The sequence below is a fragment of the Schistocerca serialis genome, chromosome 6 (genome assembly GCF_023864345.2).
Source record: "Schistocerca serialis cubense isolate TAMUIC-IGC-003099 chromosome 6, iqSchSeri2.2, whole genome shotgun sequence".
In the NCBI taxonomy this organism is placed as follows: Eukaryota; Metazoa; Arthropoda; class Insecta; order Orthoptera; family Acrididae; genus Schistocerca; species Schistocerca serialis.
In genome coordinates this window covers 451377845-451397001 of record NC_064643.1, presented here as the reverse complement: position 1 = coordinate 451397001, position 19157 = coordinate 451377845, and the positions used below count along the sequence as shown (strand labels likewise).

At 46.1% G+C, this 19157-nt stretch overlaps 2 protein-coding genes across 2 annotated transcripts in view; both read right to left on the bottom strand.

Moving 5' to 3' along the window:
• LOC126484194 (uncharacterized) overlaps positions 1-1966 on the bottom strand; it is a 549250-nt gene extending 547284 nt beyond the window's left edge. The window contains exon 1 of the mRNA XM_050107608.1: positions 1698-1966. Coding sequence (XP_049963565.1) covers positions 1698-1845 — 148 coding nt within the window. The 5' untranslated portion in view covers positions 1846-1966. The remainder of the gene's footprint in view (positions 1-1697) is intronic.
• Positions 1953-18504, bottom strand: LOC126484915 (translation initiation factor IF-2-like). The gene is made up of 4 exons (XM_050108515.1): positions 18415-18504; positions 18267-18324; positions 2121-3050; positions 1953-2023 (listed from the first exon to the last, which is right to left on the bottom strand). Exons 1-4 carry the CDS (start codon positions 18502-18504, stop codon positions 1953-1955), a joined length of 1149 nt encoding a protein of 382 aa, XP_049964472.1.
• Positions 18505-19157: the final 653 nt, after the last annotated feature.

Genomic DNA, 19157 nt, shown 5'->3' with positions numbered 1-19157 from the left:
ATTTGGGGGTAACTCTTCCCATTCTAAAAGGACATTTTTGGCTCAGAAACGGGCGGGTCGGCCAGTAAGCGGTGTGAGTTCGCGAACCTCTTGTCTACCTCTGTTCACAAGTCTGGGTGTTTTGACATTGGCCTCTTAATATGTATATTTCTTATTGTCGTTTATTGTTACCAATGTTAGTTTATACCCTAGAGTAAGCAGGTTTCACTCGGTTATTTCTCGGCAGAAATCAAACCTGCATTTGGATCGGACTTCCTTAACTCTTGTGCAAAATGGTGTGCAGTACACTGCTGCATCCATTTTCAATAAGCTGCCACTCGGATTCAAAAATCTTAGCAGTAATACACGCGCTTTCAAATCGAAACTGAAGAGTTTCCTCATGGGTAGTGACCCATGAGGAAACTCTTCAGAAGAGTTTCCTCATGGGTCACTACCCATGAGGAAACTCTTCAGTTTCGATTTGAAAGCGCGTGTATTACTGCTAAGATTCTTCTATTCCGTCGAGGAGTTCCTTGAAAAATTAAGCTAATACTTATTGTATTGCTGATAGCGTTTACTTTAACTTGTGGGATGACTTTTTTCAGGTTCATGAACATTTATTTTTATCTGTTATTACTTCTATGTTGTAATTTCATAAACTGACACGTTCCACGACCTTGGAGATTTGCTCCTCAATTTGGTCCTACGGAACGTGACGTGTAAATAAAAAAAAGTAGAGAGGTTGTTGATAATTCTTCCGGGTTATATGGCCATGGTCCATGGAATTCTTCTATTCCTAACGTTTCGTCCAATACTACGCTGGATATCTTCAGAGGTATGGCTGGTCCTGCTGAGTCCTGCCGACTGAGGAGTCGGGCGTCGGAGAGCGGCCTAAATACCGAGGAAAGTGGGCGTGGTCTAGCTTGCAAATAGTAGCAGAGAGAAAACTAGTCAAGGATAAAATGCAACTATCGATAACCGGTATTCAAACCTACCAGAAAAGTAGGACAAGTACTTCGTTCTGTTAAAGATAGAAGGCCACCATTATCATCTAGCGGTGTGTATAAAATTCCGTGTACTTGTGGCAAGGTCTATATTGGTACTACGAAAAGAAGTGTGAATACGAGGCTAAGGGAGCATAAAAGTCTTTGCCGACTGGGAAAAATAGAAAAATCGGCCGTTGCGGAACATGCACTTCAGTCAGGTGACCATGTAGTTAAGTTTTCTGAAACTACAGTTTTAAGTGCTACCACGAACTATTATCCACGACTGTATAGGGAGGCTATTGAAATTTATAAACATGAAGATAATTTTAATAGAAAAGAAGAGGCCTTGAAATTAAGCGAGATCTGGGCAGTGGCGTTACAGAATCGATAAGTGATTTTTATCTATGACGGACTATTATCGATAGTTATATTTTATCTTTGACTAGTTTTCTCTCTGCTACTATGAGCAAGCCAGACCACGCCCACTTTCCTCGGCATTTAGGCCGCTCTCCGACGCCCGACTCGTCAGTCGGCAGGACTCAGCAGGACCAGCCATACCTCTGAAGATGTCCAACGTAGTATTGGACGAAACTTTAGCAATAGAAGAATTCCATGGACCACGGCCATATAACCCGGAAGAATTATCAACAACAGTACCATCCGGTCGTGAAAGCCTTCATTGTATGAATAGAGAGGTTGCTGTAGTTAGAGATAAAAGTGGAACACAAGTACCTGGTCGGCTGCGCGGGGACTGCACCCTGGACGCCACGGACGCCACAGCGGCCACGGACCCGACCGACGAACCAGGGGCGGCGGTTGCCGCTCCAGCAGCGGCTCGGCCCCTGGGAGACTGCACTCGAGAGGCCACAGACGCTGCCATCGCGAACGATCCCACCGTCGTCCCTCCTCCTCCGCCGCCGCCGCTGCTGGCTGCTCCTCTCTGGCCGCGCGGCGATTGCAGGCGGGAAGCGGCCGCCGCCACGCCTCTCAGTGCGCCGGCTCCCGTAGAGCCCCTGGCGGCGTTGGCCGCGTCCGCAGCTTTGGGGGAGCGGGCGCGCCTAGCCGCCGCCGCCACGCCCGCAGCCGCGCGCACCGGTATGCCGCCACCGCCGCCGTCTCCGCCTCCGACCTCACCTCCGTCTGCGTCGTCGTCACCTGCAGCCGGCGAAGCGCCGCGTCTCTTTCCGGAATGGATGCGCGCCGCCAGTGAAAGGGCGGTGGCCACGCCTCCGGTACCGGCTTTCTGCCCCCGGGCTGCTTCCTCCTGCCTCCGCCCCCTGGTCGCCGCCGAGGGCGACTGGACGCGCGACGCTAGCCTGGCGACGCCAGCCAGACCCGTGCCGCCGCCGCCTCTACGACCCGCGTCGCCGCCGCCGTCTTCCGGTTCTTCGGGCGCGTCGACGCCGTCCTCGCCGCCTCCCGAGTCCTGCTGTTCCGCGCTCCGCCTGCTCCTCGGCGACTGCAGACGCGACGCGAGTCTGAGGGCAGTACCGACGCTCGGCCTCGCCCCTCGAGACACCGGCTCCACGCTAGCTAAGGGCCTGCCACCCTTCGGCGAGGAGAGCCTGGAGCGCACGGCGGCGGCGTTGGCGGCGTTCTTGAGGCCTCCGTGGCCGCTGCGGCTCTCGTCTTCGACGGTGCGGGCAGGTGGCGGTGGCTCGCGGCCGGCCTTGGACGCTGCGACCCGGCCCGCGAGCGCCTTCTTGAGAGCCAGGCCGCCTCGGATGGACAGCCCGTGCTGCGGCCGCTCGCCGACGCCGAGAAGCGCCGGGTCTTCCGCTACCGCCTCCGCCTCCTGCGACTGCTGGCTGTCCTGCGACGCGCCGTCGGTGACGATGTTGGGCGCCGGCGCGGTGCCGTTCTGGTGCGGGCCCTCAGGGCCGGCGGCGTTGCCCGGAGAGGCGGGCCTCGACGCCCGTGGCGTGCCGTGCTTGCCGGCGGCCGGCCGGTGGGCGGGAGAGCCCGACGTCGACCTGGGGATGCGCGACGGCCGCCGGCGCTTGGCCGACGGCGACGGCGACGCCGCCCGGGAGGACGCGCGGGTCGGCGGCCGGAAACCGCGCCCGCGGAACGGGCTGACGCGACCTGCCGACAGAGCTTCAACTCGAGGAGGGAAACACAAAATTCGGCCACGCACATAGTTTCATGTTTGAGTCTCTCCTGCATTTGATCTACATAAATGATTTACTCAAGGCATTAGTGGCCGCTGATATGGCGCGCGCCGCTAACCTGTGATCTTGTTCAGAGCGCGCACTGTAATCGATTATAGTTCGCTGTCCTGGTGTGGGTGGCGCTCCGGTGGCGATTTGCTATGACGTCGATGGCGTGTGTTTGTGGTGGCCGGCGGAAAGCGAGAGGGTAGTTGGTTTTTCCGAGGACTGGACGGACCGTGAAGTTCGCTCTGCCTGACCTGCTAGTGACTAGCGCCAAGGTTGTTGTGCCTCGCAGTATGAGCAGAGTGGTCTGGGGCAGAGGTGACTCGCCGCTGTGCTGGTCATGCGGTGGTGATTTATTGGAGTCGGCGTACTTGTTCTTTCTGCCTGTCTGATGTGGAGGTCCGGTGTGGTCCTGTGATATTCTGGCCCGGAGACAACTAGTTGCTGAATTTTGGAGTCGTCTGCCAGGTTAGGGTGTGGGCTCGGTTGGCTCTTCAGATTTTCCCATGGAAGCTACAACAGCGGTTTCTGAACTTATCTGATGTGGGACGGTGTTGTTGCAACCTTTTGCTGTGTGTGTGGCTCGTTACGATATTTGTTGATACTAATTTATTTGCTCAACTGGAGTCCTGCCCGGAGTTGCGTTCATGTATGGTACATTTGGCAGTCGAGGTGTTAGGTAAAGTCTGCCTAAGAAGAACGGTTTTGTGCAGTATATGCATAGTGAATTACTGCTGCTTGGTATATGTGGCCTTCTGGAACCTGAACAACACTATCTAGTCAATTTGGTTGTGTAAAAGCATTTAGTGGTATGTTCTGTATTTTTTTATTGTGTGAGTGTATGCTTTCCCGGCGTATACAGCTGGCGAAGAGTTCTCGGGCTTCCAGCCGGGTGGCGGTGTCTTTTTTTATTGTGTTATTATTAACTTGGTGGAATAGTCACGTTTGGTGTCGTTAAGGCACTTACAAGACTGTGGTTCGACTATTCATGTGCGCTTGGCTTTTATTGTTTTGTTTTAGGAAGCGAGAATTGTTTGAGATTTGTGTGTTGGCTTCCGGTACTTAAGAGCGCCCGAGTTAACGGCACTGTGGTTATCGTGTGCTGTCGGGATGTTATATTGTATTTTGAATTTTATCTTGTGTTGATATTATCTGTCGTGTGTTACAGAACATAACCAAGGTGCGTAAGAGATGGGCAGTTGTGGGAGGCATGTCGGGGAGCTCTCAGCGGTTTATTTCGGGGACCGTTTCTAGTGGGAAGGCTCCGAAGTGTTGAGAGCTCGCTCTTCTGTGATTGCGTTGGGAGTTGCCCGCGCCATTTGGTTGTATCAAATTATTTTGTTATTATATTTATTGGTTGTGTGTTGCGCTTCTTTCATTTTATGGTGCCAAGCGCCATTATCGTAAAGTTTTTTATATAAATCATTTTAAATTGTAATGCCAAGTAAACTTATTATTGGATTTTGTCTTTTGGATAAACTCTAAAAGCACTATTGTAAAAGGTTCTTGATTTTATGGTGGCAAGCTGCCGTTATTGTTTTTTCAAGCTCACTCTTTAAGCATTTGTTAAGTTTTGTAAATTATATGAATTTGTTATTATTTAAAGGAGTTTAGTATTGGTAATTTAATAAATTGTGTACAGAGTCTGCTGTTTGGATATTATTGGGTGGAACTCCTTGGATAGTTATCCTATAAGAATGCACATTTCAAATGCCATATCAGCCGCTTCAAAAACTGTGGCGTATCATGATGACACAGACATCTACGTATATTCTACAAATGGATCTCCTTTAATTTATATATATGTATGTTCCACATCTGCTCCTAAACCCTGGATTTGTTTACTAAAGACATTTCTAGCTTTCAAGATATATTAACATTGTTTCCACTTTAGTAATCCACTGTCCCAAATAAAATTCTGTATAGGGGAATTGATTATGTACAACCTTCAGCTACCTGAATATTTTTGTATTTTTATTTGTCTTGGGGAGAACTTTGGTATCAGTTATGATTACTAGCCAGCAAAAGGTATAATTGTATTGTTATATGTTAATATTCATATTATTTTTTATTCACATGAAATTTGAAACTTTATTTATTATCACATATAGAGAAATCTAGTTATGTTCAATCTAAAGGCACATATGCAGCCTGCACACTCAGGAATTGTATGAACGAGAATCTGGTTTTAGGAGACACCATGCATTTTAAAAATTCACTGTTTATACTCATTTTCTTTTACACTAAGTATAATTATAGTCTTTTATTAATTATACTAACTTTGGTAACCACTTGTCTATAACAATTGATGATTTGTAATGTTGTCTCATCTTTAAATTTAATTTTTAAATTTTGAATAGAGGAATCTTGTTATGTTCAACTATACCTACCTGAATACTTCCTGCATCTAAGATTGCTTATGCAAGAATTTCGGCTTTAGTTTTTTATTAATAAAATTGAAATTTCAACTTAAACCGATATCATTATATCTTAATATTCATTATGCTCCCATATTTCATGCGAAATTTTAACATCATTTATAATCTCATATAGAGAAATCTAGTTCAGTTCAATTTTGGGGCACATGCACAGCCTTGCACTGTGGAATTGCATCCGTGAGAACTTGCTTCTTGATTGATAGTTTAGAATTCTTTTTCTTTTTTTGTGTATATTTTATTTCTATTTTGTTTTACTTTATACTTACATACACTCCTGGAAATGGAAAAAAGAACACATTGACACCGGTGTGTCAGACCCACCATACTTGCTCCGGACACTGCGAGAGGGCTGTACAAGCAATGATCACACGCACGGCACAGCGGACACACCAGGAACCGCGGTGTTGGCCGTCGAATGGCGCTAGCTGCGCAGCATTTGTGCACCTCCGCCGTCAGTGTCAGCCAGTTTGCCGTGGCATACGGAGCTCCATCGCAGTCTTTAGCACTGGTAGCATGCCGCGACAGCGTGGACGTGAACCGTATGTGCAGTTGACGGACTTTGAGCGAGGGCGCATAGTGGGCATGCGGGAGGCCGGGTGGACGTACCGCCGAATTGTTCAACACGTGGGGCGTGAGGTCTCCACAGTACATCGATGTTGTCGCCAGTGGTCGGCGGAAGGTGCACGTGCCCGTCGACCTGGGACCGGACCGCAGCGACGCACGGATGCACGCCAAGACCGTAGGATCCTACGCAGTGCCGTAGGGGACCGCACCGCCACTTCCCAGCAAATTAGGGACACTGTTGCTCCTGGGGTATCGGCGAGGACCATTCGCAACCGTCTCCATGAAGCTGGGCTACGGTCCCGCACACCGTTAGGCCGTCTTCCGCTCACGCCCCAACATCGTGCAGCCCGTCTCCAGTGGTGTCGCGACAGGCGTGAATGGAGGGACGAATGGAGACGTGTCGTCTTCAGCGATGAGAGTCGCTTCTGCCTTGGTGCCAATGATGGTCGTATGCGTGTTTGGCGCCGTGCGGGTGAGCGCCACAATCAGGACTGCATACGACCGAGGCACACAGGGCCAACACCCGGCATCATGGTGTGGGGAGCGATCTCCTACACTGGCCGTACACCACTGGTGATCGTCGAGGGGACACTGAATAGTGCACGGTACATCCAAACCGTCATCGAACCCATCGTTCTACCATTCCTAGACCGGCAAGGGAACTTGCTGTTCCAACAGGACAATGCACGTCCGCATGTATCCCGTGCCACCGAACGTGCTCTAGAAGGTGTAAGTCAACTACCCTGGCCAGCAAGATCTCCGGATCTGTCCCCCATTGAGCATGTTTGGGACTGGATGAAGCGTCGTCTCACGCGGTCTGCACGTCCAGCACGAACGCTGGTCCAACTGAGGCGCCAGGTGGAAATGGCATGGCAAGCCGTTCCACAGGACTACATCCAGCATCTCTACGATCGTCTCCATGGGAGAATAGCAGCCTGCATTGCTGCGAGAGGTAGATATACACTGTACTAGTGCCGACATTGTGCATGCTCTGTTGCCTGTGTCTATGTGCCTGTGGTTCTGTCAGTGTGATCATGTGATGTATCTGACCCCAGGAATGTGTCAATAAAGTTTCCCCTTCCTGGGACAATGAATTCACGGTGTTCTTGTTTCAATTTCCAGGAGTGTATTTATATCGGTTTTATTAACTATTTTGTTAGCCGAGCGGTCTAAGGCGCTGCAGTCATGGACTATGCGGCTGGTCCCGGCGGAGGTTCGAGTCCTCCTTCGGGCATGGGTGTGTGTGTGTTTGTCCTTAGGATAATTTAGGTTAAGTAGTGTGTAAGTTTAGGGACCGATGACCTTAGCAGTTAAGTCCCATAACATTTCACCCACATTTGAACATTTTTTGAACTATTTTGCATTAAAACATCACTTACTGTATTATATAGTGTACCAACACACAGAGCAAAAGCCAGGGCAGAAATGTTAGAAAAAGGTCCGCCTCCCCGTAGCAAGGACGGTAACGGAATGGGTGCTTGACTAGCTAATCTAACTTGCGAGCAGCCATTACGGCTAAGAGACCTACACGCTCCCTGGCTTGTTACTTGTCTTACATAGCACACGGCCCATATTAGTAACCCAGGTGGTGGGCTACTCTCTTGTGTTTAAATGAAAAAAGAAACCTGGACCACTTGCAACCAAACTTGGTACACACATCGCTTACTGTCGGTAAAGAGTTTCTATGGGGTAAGAACCACCTACCTGTCAACAGGATGGAGTCTGGGGCGAATTCCCACAGTCTAATCATCCAGTATTTGAGAATGAGAGCACTTAGTAACCTGTGTGAAACTTTTTTTCGCTGACAGTCGCAACAAAATGACGAAAAGCCAAAAGTTATCGTATACTACATTTTCGCTGTTCGTACAGTAACACTACCGCGTGAAGCATGACCTTTTAATTCATTACTTATTTAGTACTAACTGTATTAACAACAGATTTCACAGATAGTAACCACATTTATCACTTGACGTACCTGCAGAATTGTATCATTGTACAGCACACAGTTCAGGAGATACGACGTCACAAACATTGCGCTGCGTGAAAATGGAATTACAGGGCGAAATTCGCTAGAGATATTGGCGAAAAATGTGTATAAATAAGTGTGAAATGCGTTAAATATATGTGACATACATGTGACGTGTGCGCGCGCTGGCAAAACCACCAGTAAAAAGCTCATCCTAAACCTCTGGAATTACTTCAAAGAAATTTGGTACACACTTTATTTACGATCCCGCAAGAAGTACTACGGAGGTAACAAGCACCATCCTCCTATTGGGGCGAGGATGATAGGGAAGAGAGAGAAGAAGGAATGAGCAAATGTACAGACAGCAAGCGGGAAGGAGGAGATAGACACAGGTAGGAAGACGAGGATATGGACAGAGAGAAGGGAACGGGAAATGATCAGAGAGAGGGGAGAGGAGAATGAAAGGGAAGAGGTGGAGATGGACCGAGACAGAGAGGAATAGATAAGCAGAGGGGAGAAGAGGAGATGAACAGACAGAGGCTGATGAGGAAATGAAGAGGGAAAGGGGAGGAGATGCACAGGGAGAAGGGAGAGGAAGGAATGGACAGAGAAAGAAAATAGGAGATGATGAAGAGAAAGGAAAGAAAAGAAGATGAAAATAGTGGGGGGAGGACACAGAGAGAAAGTAGGAGAAGACTGAATTAGAGCGGAGAGGGCGCAGGTGATGGAATTAGAAGACAGAAGAGCCGGAGGAGATGGTGAGAGTGGGGGTTGGACAAGCAGGTCAGCGTGAGGGGGTGGAGGAGATGGACAGAGAGGGGGTGAAGGAGGAGAGGGACAGAGAGAGAGGAAAGAAGGAAATAGACTAATAGAAGACTGGAATAAACACATACCCGGGCGATGCCGCGTACTCACCTAGTATTTATATACATTTACAAAAACCATTGTTATGTATATACAAGGTTTGGACAAAAACTATCAGAACACTGGTGAAATACATGGTTGAAAATAACGTAACGAAAGTGTCTGCTGTATCGAAGCATCGTATCGAAGTTACAATACGCATCGTATCGAAGATTTATTCAAGGAAAGCTGAAATACATCACCTGCTAGGTAACAACGAGGATGAAAGTGTATGTTGAGTTATCGTGACAGATGATCACTGGAGAGGATGTGACGAAAAAAAGGTGATGACAGATACGCAAATCACTGCAGAACGAATCCAGTCAGCACCAAAACCCTACGAAGGAAGCTCAGTAAACTGGGAACTGTAGAGAGAGGTGAAATTCCAAAACCACTCATCCTTGATCTAAATCACTAGGCCCCTGTTCAAATACCTCGCGTCGTCCAGCACCTGTTTTGTGAGCACGAGAATAAATTGTTGCATCTCAATATTAATAAACTTGTGGTCTACTTTGGGGAGAGGGGAGTATGATCGCTATCCACCTCCATCAACGTTACCTGCACTTGCAACTATTTTGAAGGAAGAATGATATACGATACCCTTGAAAATCATACAAGACACGTATTTATCCGTTCCAAGGCGACTGGAAGCTGTTGTGAATGCCAAGGTTTTTCCTACACAATATTAGGCATGATAATGCATTGTGTTCTTGGTCTTTCCATATTTCTGTCCACCTCCACACCCCCCCCCTCCCAATATGTACGACTACATCACCTACAAATTTTCGGTTTATCAATTTAAACACCTTTCTCTTGTTTCAGTCTATATTTATATCTGTTTTAGGCTCGTCTCATGTTTAACGTCAAGGGATCTTTAGTGGATTTGATCTGCAATAATACAAATTTGTTTTCGTTTGTTATATTTACACATCAGAAAATAGTTGACGCTATATTTGTTCGTCCGGTCGAAACTAAAGAGAAGACACAAGATGGCACACAATGAGACACAAAAACAAACTCATTCATAAAATCTCCAACATTTCGAAAACAGAGAAGACACGTGTAGAGTACAAAACAGACAGTTCCATCCAGAAATACATTCCAAAATTAATAACAGATATTGTTGTTGTTGTTGTGGTCTTCAGTCCTGAGACTGGTTTGATGCAGTTCTCCATGCTACTCTATCCTGTGCAAGCTTCTTCATCTCCCAGTACTTACTGCAACCTACATCCTTCTGAATCTGCTTAGTGTATTCATCTCTTGGTCTCCCTCTACGATTTTTACCCTCCACGCTGCCCTCCAATGCTAAATTTGTGATTCCTTGATGCCTCAAAACATGTCCTACCAAGCGATCCCTTCTTCTAATCAAGTTGTGCCACAAACTTCTCTTCTCCCCAATCCTATTCAATACCTCCTCATTAGTTACGTGATCTACCCACCTTATCTTCAGCATTCTTCTGTAGCACCACATTTCGAAAGCTTCTATTCTCTTCTTGTCCAAACTAGTTTTCGTCCATGTTTCACTTCCATACATGGCTACACTCCATACAAATACTTTCAGAAACGACTTCCTGACACTTAAATCTATACTCGATGATAACAAATTTCTCTTCTTCAGAAACGCTTTCCTTGCCATTGCCAGTCTACATTTTATATCCTCTCTACTTCGACCATCATCAGTTATTTTACTCCCTAAATAGCAAAACTCCTTTACTACTTTAAGTGTCTCATTTCCTAATCTAATTCCCTCAGAATCACCCGATTTAATTTGACTACATTCCATTATCCTCGTTTTGCTTTTGTTGATGTTCATCTTATACCCTCCCTTCAAGACACTGTCCATTCCGTTCAACTGCTCTTCCAAGTCCTTTGCTATTTCTGACAGAATTACAATGTCACCGGCGAACCTTAAAGTTTTTACTTCTTCTCCATTAATTTTAATACCTACTCCGAATTTTTCTTTTGTTTCCTTTACTGCTTGCTCAATATACAGATTTAATAACATCGGGGAGAGGCTACAACCCTGTCTCACTCCTTTCCCAACCACTGCTTCCCTTTCATGCCCCTCGACTCTTATAACTGCTATCTGGTTTCTGTACAAATTGTAAATAGCCTTTCGCTCCCTGTATTTTACCCCTGCCACCTTCAGAATTTGAAAGAGAGTATTCCAGTTAACACTGTCAAAAGCTTTCTCTAAGTCTACAAATGCTAGAAACGTAGGTTTCCCTTTTCTTAATCTTTCTTCTAAGATAAGTCGTAAGGTTAGTATTGCCTCACGTGTTCCAACATTTCTACGGAATCCAAACTGATCTTCCCCGAGGTCCGCTTCTACCAGTTTTTCCATTCTTCTGTAAAGAATTCGCGTTAGTGTTTTGCAGCTGTGACTTATTAAACTGATAGTTTGGTAATTTTCACATCTGTCAACACCTGCTGTTTTTGGAATTGGAATTATTATATTCTTCTTGAAGTCTGAGGGTATTTCGACTGTCTCATACATCTTGCTCACCAGATGGTAGAGTTTTGTCATGACTGGCTCTCCCAAGGCCGTCAGTAGTTCTAATGGGATGTTGTCTACTCCCGGGGCCTTGTTTCGACTCAGGTCTTTCAGTGCTCTGTCAAACTCTTCACGCAGTATCTTATCTCCCAATTCGTCTTCATCTACATCCTCTTCCATTTCCATAATATTGTCCTCAAGTACATCGCCCTTGTATAAACCCTCTATATACTCCTTCCACCTTTCTGCCTTCCCTTCTTTGCTTAGAACAGGGTTGCCATCTGAGCTCTTGATATTCATACAAGTGGTTCCCCGCGGGACTGCTACGGTCGCAGGTTCGAATCCTGCCTCGGGCATGGATGTGTGTGATGTCCTTAGGTTAGTTAGGTTTAAGTAGTTCTTAGTTCTAGGGGACTGATGACCTAAGATGTTAAGTCCCGTAGTGCTCAGAGCCATTTAAACAAGTGGTTCCCCTCTCTCCAAAGGTCTCTTTAATTTTCCTGTAGGCAGTATCTATCTTACCCCTAGTGAGACAAGTCTCTACCATTTGTCCTCTAGCCATCCCTGCTTAGCCATTTTGCACTTCCTGTCGATCTCATTTTTGAGACGTTTGTATTCCTTTTTGCCTGCTTCATTTACTGCATTTTTATATTTTCTCTTTTCATCAATTAAATTCAATATTTCTTCTGTTACCTAAGGATTTCTATTAGCCCTCGTCTTTATACCTACTTGATCCTCTGCTGCCTTCACTACTTCATCCCTCAGAGCTACCCATTCTTCTTCTACTGTATTTCTTTCCCCCATTCCTGTCAATTGTTCCCTTATGCTCTCTCTGAAACTCTCTACAACCTCTGGTTCTTTCAGTTTATCCAGGTCCCATCTCCTTAAATTCCCACCTTTTTGTAGTTTCTTCAGTTTCAATCTGCAGTTCATAACCAACAGATTGTGGTCAGAATCTACATCTGCCCCTGGAAATGTCTTACAATTTAAAACCTGGTTCCTAAATCTCTGTCTTACCATTATATAATCTATCTGATACGTTTTAGTATCTCCAGGATTCTTCCAGGTATACAACCTTCTTTTATGATTCTTGAACCAAGTGTTAGCTATGATTAAGTTATGCTCTGTGCAAAATTCTACAAGGCGGCTCCTCTTTCATTTCTTCCCCCCAAACCATAATCACCTACTATGTTTCCTTCTCTCGCTTTTCCTACTGACGAATTCCAGTCACCCACGACTATCAAATTTTCGTCTCCCTTCACTACCTGAATAATTTCTTTTATCTCGTCATACATTTCATCTATTTCTTCATCATCTGCAGAGCTAGTTGGCATATAAACTTGTACTACTGTAGTAGGCATGGGCTTTGTGTCTATCTTGGCCACAATAATGCGTTCACTATGCTGTTTGTAGTAGCTAACCCGCACTCCTATTTTTTTATTCATTATTAAACCTACTCCTGCATTACCCCTATTTGATTTTGTATTTATAACCCTGTAATCACCAGACCAAAAGTCTTGTTCCTCCTGCCACCGAACTTCACTAATTCCCACTATATCTAACTTTAACCTATCCATTTCCCTTTTTAAATTTTCTAACCTACCTGCCCGATTAAGGGATCTGACATTCCACGCTCCGATCCGTAGAACGCCAGTTTTCTTTCTCCTGATAACGACGTCCTCTTGAGTAGTCCCCGCCCGGAGATCCGAATGAGGGACTATTTTACCTCCGGAATATTTTACCCAATAGGATGCCATCATCATTTAATCATACAGTAAAGCTGCATGTCCTCGGGAAAAAATACGGCTGTAGTTTCCCCTTGCTTTCAGCCGTTCGCAGTACCAGCACAGCAAGGCCGTTTTGGTTAATGTTACTGATCTCAGTCAATCATCCAGACTGTTGCCCCTGCAACTACTGAAAAGGCTGCTGGCCCTCTTCAGGAACCACATGTTTGTCTGGCCTCTCAACAGATACCCCTCCGTTGTGGTTGCACCTACGGTACGGCCATCTGTATCGCTGAGGCACGCAAGCCTCCCCACCAACGGCAAGGTCCATGGTTCATGGGGGGATATTGTTATCGCACGTGAAAATGTGTCGATGTTTTATTCGTAAAGTGACAGTCCGTCGTCTGCACTATGAGCAGATTAGAGGAAACGCAGATTTCATTGGGTCAAACGTCCGTCCCCGGTAGCTGAGTGGTCAGCGTGGCGGAATGTCAATCCTAAGGGCCCGGGTTCGATTTCCGGCTGGGTCGGAGATTTTCTCCGCTCAGGGACTGGGTGTTGTGTTGTCCTAATCATCATCATTTCATCCCCACAGACGCGCAGGTCGCCGAAGTGGCGTCAACTCGAAAGACCTGCACCAGGCGAACAGTCTACCCGACGGGAGGCCCTAGCCACACGACATTTCATTGTATCAAACGAATAACTGTAAGTAATAATTTATTAAAGTAAAAGCGGGAATGGATAAGGGACAGAATACATGAAGGTATAAGAAGTGGGCCACGCAGATTTAGAAATAAGATGCTGTTTGCCGACAACCAGGTTATCATACAGGACTGCGAAGACAAACTACGAATTGCGGTACATAGATTAAACGAAATAAGTCTAAATTATAATCTAGAGATATGAACAACAAAAACAAAAAGAATTGCTTTGTTTAGGAAAATAACCCGTGAGGACTAAGATAATTAAAAACCGAACAGGTGTTCCATTTCTAGAATCTAAGATGTAATATAACTTCTGAAGTAGAGAGAGAGAGAGATAAATAAGAAAATTGATAGCTATGAAGCGCCAAATAAATTGGTATAGGCATGCGAATAAAAAAATAGAGATATGTAAACAGGCAGAATACGGCGCTGCGGTCAGCAACGCCTGTATAAGACAACAAGTGTCTGGTGCAGTTGCTAGATCGGTTACTGCTGCTGGAATGGCAGTTTATCAAGATTTAAGTGAGTTTGACGTAGTGTTATAGTCGGCGCACGATCGATGGGACATACCATCACCGATGTAGCGATGAAGTGGCGACTTTCCCGTAAGACCATTTCACAAGTGTACCGTGAATATTAGGAATCCAGTAAAACAGCAAATCTGCGGTAGCGCTGTGTCAGGAAAGAGATCTTGCATGAACGGGACCAACGACGACTGAAGAAAATCGTTCAACGTGACAGAAATGCAGCACTTCCGCAAACTGCAGCAGATTTCAGTGCTGAGTCATCAACAAGTGTCAGTGTGCGAACCATTCAACGAAACATCATCGATATGGGCTTTCGGAGCCGAAGGCCCACACGTCTACCCTTGATGACTGGACGACACAAAGTTTTACGCCTCGCCTGGGCCCGTCAACACCGACATTAGACTGTTGATGACTAGAAACGTGTTACCTGGTCCGAGGAGTCTCATTTCAAATTGTATCTATCGGGTGGACCTGTAGGGGCATGGAGGCAACCTTATGAATCAATGGACCCAGCATGTCAGCAGGGGACTGGTCAAGCTGGTAGAGGCTCTGTAATGGTGTGGAGCGTGTGCAGTTGGAGTGATATGGGCCCCCTGATACGTCTGGATACGGCTCTGGCAGGTGACACGTACGTAAGCATCCTCTTTGATCACCTGCATCCGTTCATGTCCATTGTACATTTCGACGGACTTGGGCAATTCCAGCAGGACAATGCGACACTCCACTCGTCCAGAATTGCTACAGAGTGGCTCCAGGAACACTCTTTTGATTTTAAACACTTCCGCTGGCCACCAAACTAACCAGACATGAACATTATGGATCATAGCTGGGATCCCTTGCAATCTACTGCTCAGAAGGGATCTCCACACTCTCGTACTCTTACAGATTTATGGACAGCCCTGCAGGATTCATGGTGTCAGTTCCCTGCAGCACTACTTCAGACGTTAGTCGAGTCTATGCGACGTCGTGTTGCGTAACTTACGTGTGCTCGCGGTTGCCCTACACGGCATTAGACAAGTTACCAGTTTCTTTGGCTCGTCAGTGTATATGCCACGACAAGAAGAACATCTAAGGCTAAAACGAGAAGAGAAAACCCAAATGAAGTTTTATGAAGTCATGGCACTGCCCACAGTACTATATACAGCAGGAAGCTGGACGTTAAGGTGAAAAAACCTAAGTGAACTTGAAACATCAAGAATGAAGTTCCTTAGATCTGTTGAAGTCTGCACAAGAGAAGGCAGAATAAGAAATTGAAGAATGAGGGAGCAGTCATTAACTAAAAAAGTAATCCAACGAAAACAGAATTGGAAGGAGCATGTATTGCGGACGTCATCTGAGAGAATCCCTCGACAAGCAGTGAAATCGTATTGGAAGGAGTGTGAAAAGACCGAGGAAGAGATGGCCTGAACAGGCCAAAATGCCTATTCTTGGATTGACACAAGAATTAGAAAGGCGTTAACTGTTTTCTAATTTATAACTATCGTATATGAAGTGAAAACTGTATTATTGCAAGTTAAATCCTCTGGAGCTACCTTAATCTACAGGGCGACACACATTTGCAATATAAATAGAGTGAAGCATTGAAAAGGCGTTTCAGTTTATAAAACAAAGGTTTATACACTTGCTGCGGAAAATGGCCACACCAACAAAAATTACGTGTAAATTTTATCACGTACTCTTCCTGCTACTCTGCGTAAGCATTAAAAGTAAAACGTCATTATTTGCTATCTTTTTTATATTGCAATTTTAATGGCCAGCAACGTATTTTACGCAGATGAATTCGTTATTGTCAACAGAACAAGTAATCTTAGCTCAAACGGTTAAAGCAACGTAAAATTAAGGTACATGCTTCTGAATGTATTGTGGGCCGCACGGACACCGGACAGCTGACTTAGAAATATTATATTGTATGCCTGTGTTCTTTTTTACGATGAACTCTGCAATGTCCTTCAAACAAGCATGTGTATGTGAATGCATTGCCCAAAAATCACAGGTACTACAATACATTTTTTGAAGCCAAAACAAGAGAGCGACAGTAATTAAAAGTCTTATTCTGTGCAGGAATCACAATTGTGCGAGCACAGGACGTAGATACATGCACATGGTGACATCTGAAAGTTTGGGTTAGTCCTGGAGGCCGGATGGCCGAGGCGGCTGTAAGTAGGCTGTTTAGGTTTTTATGTTGGTAACGGCACGTAGGCTCTGTATGAAAATCACTGACTGTGCTGTGTGCAGTCTGTGGCTGGTTGGACTCATTGTTGGAATATTCGCTTGTGTAGCGTTGGGCAGTTGGATGTGAACAGCGCGTAGGTGAGCCGCCAGCAGTGGTAGATGTGGGGAGAGAGATGTCAGAGTTTTGAGAGCGGACGATCTAGACGTGTGTCCGTCAGAAAAAGGAAATTTGTAATACTGGATGTCATGAACTGATATATATAGTTTTATATACTTAATTAATACACAGGTTTTCCTTGTCTTCAACTTCTTTAGTTATTACTCATTATAACACAAATGATGAAGGCCATTTCTGGGATTTATAATAAATGAACAGAAAAGTTACACAGGGTTTTAAAGAAAAGTGGCCCTTACCTGATCCGTTTTCATTTAAACTTGCAGCTTGCAGACTGTATAAAAACAATGTTACATTTGTTACCTGATATAATTTCTCCACAGTGAAGACAAGAGAACCATGGATTCTACATGCGGATCTCCCTTCAACACACAAAACTCGTGCGTACATGGCCACACTACAGTTGCTGGGGCAGCTATTACATCAGATTATTCTCTTTCAGCTTATGGATGATTTTTTAAAATTTCATGATGCAATGCATTTTGTATTGGCATTGCATCATGAAATATATATATAATGACTTTTGAGCACTATTAAGGTAAATACATTGTTTGTTCTCTATCAAAATCTTTCATTTGCTAACTACGCCTATCAGTAGTTAATGCCTTCAGTAGTTACAATCTTTTGTTTAGCTGGCAGTATCAGCGCCCGCTGTATTGCAGTAGTTCGAATAACGAAGATTTTAGTGAGGTATGTGATTCATGAAGGGTATAGGTTACTGTTAATCAGGGCCATTCTTTTGTAGTGATTATTGAATGTCAGAATGCGTTGCGCTAAAAATATTCTGTGTTAGTTTAGTGCTGATCAGAATAAGTAAAGAGAGAAATGTCTGAGTATGTTCAGTTTTGCTCAGTTGTTTGAAAATCAAATAACGTAAGAGTTTTTCCAGGAGTGTCATTCATAATTTTTCAAAGTGGACGTTTCACGGTTAAGGCGATCACTCGCGTAAAGCGGGAAATCTGGTTCGAGTCCCGGTCCAGCACAAATTTTCACTGTCGACAATAAATTGTGCAGCTGGATTCTGATGATATTCGCAATTGCAAATACATTTATTGTCTTGGCAATGTCTTAGATGTGGCCAATAGGGGGTTTCACCCTAGAATGGCGAATCGGTCCACCTACCAGCAAAGGAACAATATGAATGTTCTAAGTTCGTAGGCATAAACGGCCAATGTCATTATGAATAAGATAATAACGTCATGTATTAGGTCGCGTCATTATAAAATACTACAGCGACTAAACTAGCGACGTTTCGACCGACTGTGCAGGGGCAGGGTGGTTAACTGTACTGGCGACGTTTCGATCTACTTTGCAGCTGTCATCTTCAGGCGGTTAGCTGCCCTGAAGAGGACTCCTACAAATTCGGTCGAAACATCGGAAATTCAGTTGCTTTAGTCTTCTATAAAGACGCGGTCTAATACACAGAATTATTTTATTTAAGATGTGAATGGTGTTTACAAGATATCTTGCAGGCATACCTTCTGGAGGTGGAGGTGTCTTGGGCGGCGTGATCTCTGCGACGACGGCGAAGGCGGCCTGCTTGCCGCGGCCGGGCGCGGCCGGCGCGAGGCGGTAGGCGTGCGAGGTGGGCGGCGGGGGCGGCGCGGGTGGCAGCGGCGGCAGCACAGTGAAGGCGTCGCGCTCCACGTGGGGGCGGCGCGGCAGCTGCGCCGGCACGCCCACCGGCACCGACGGCAGCCGCGGGTCGGCGGGCATCGCAGCTGCGGGCGCGGGCGCGGGCGGCTCCTAACAGGCGCGAGGCCTGCGCACACACACGCACGTCTGCTGGCAACCTGAGGCTCCTTGCACTCATGCACAACTTATCACTGCCATCCCCCTTGCTTTCACAGGGACTTTTCCCCCTAAGAGACAGCCTACACACTGATGTGACAAAAGGCATGCCGGCCGGTGTGGCCGAGCGGTTCTAGGCTCTTCAGTCTGGAACCGCGCGACCACTACTGTTGCAGGTTAGAATCCCGCCTCGGGCATGGATGTGTGTGATGTCCTTAGGTTAGTTAGGTTTAAGTAGTTCTAAGTTATAGGTGACTGATGACCTCAGATTGAGGCCATCAGTTGCTGTTTTGGAGAGCGCGCCGCAGCGCGTAGTGTGGAGCAGTCGCCCTCCGTTTCTGGCGGTGGCGCCGCTGTGGCATTCGCAGCTTTGGTGTCTCCCTCTGGTGGGAAAGGGGAAAGGTTGCTATTTCATGTGCATTTAAGGGGCGCTATGAGCTCGCCAGCCTGTCAGTCTTGGTCAGTCTCTCGTCCCCAGTTTGCTAGTCTGTCTCTCGTCCGCATTTGTTAGGCAGTTAGTGTCTCTCAGTCGTTCGGAGTGCTAGTATGTCTGTGGTTCGGATCAACCTTTAAAGCCG

Bases quoted from the DNA above. Each gene is read 5' to 3' on its own strand.
- LOC126484915 (XM_050108515.1), bottom strand. From the start codon at position 18,504: ATGCCCGCCGACCCGCGGCTGCCGTCGGTGCCGGTGGGCGTGCCGGCG. The intron at 18,325-18,414 runs GTGCTGCCGCCG...CGCGGCAAGCAG, and splicing joins TGGAGCGCGACGCCTTCACT to GCCGCCTTCGCCGTCGTCGC. The intron at 3,051-18,266 runs GTATGCCTGCAA...CTCTGTCGGCAG, and splicing joins GACACCTCCACCTCCAGAAG to GTCGCGTCAGCCCGTTCCGC.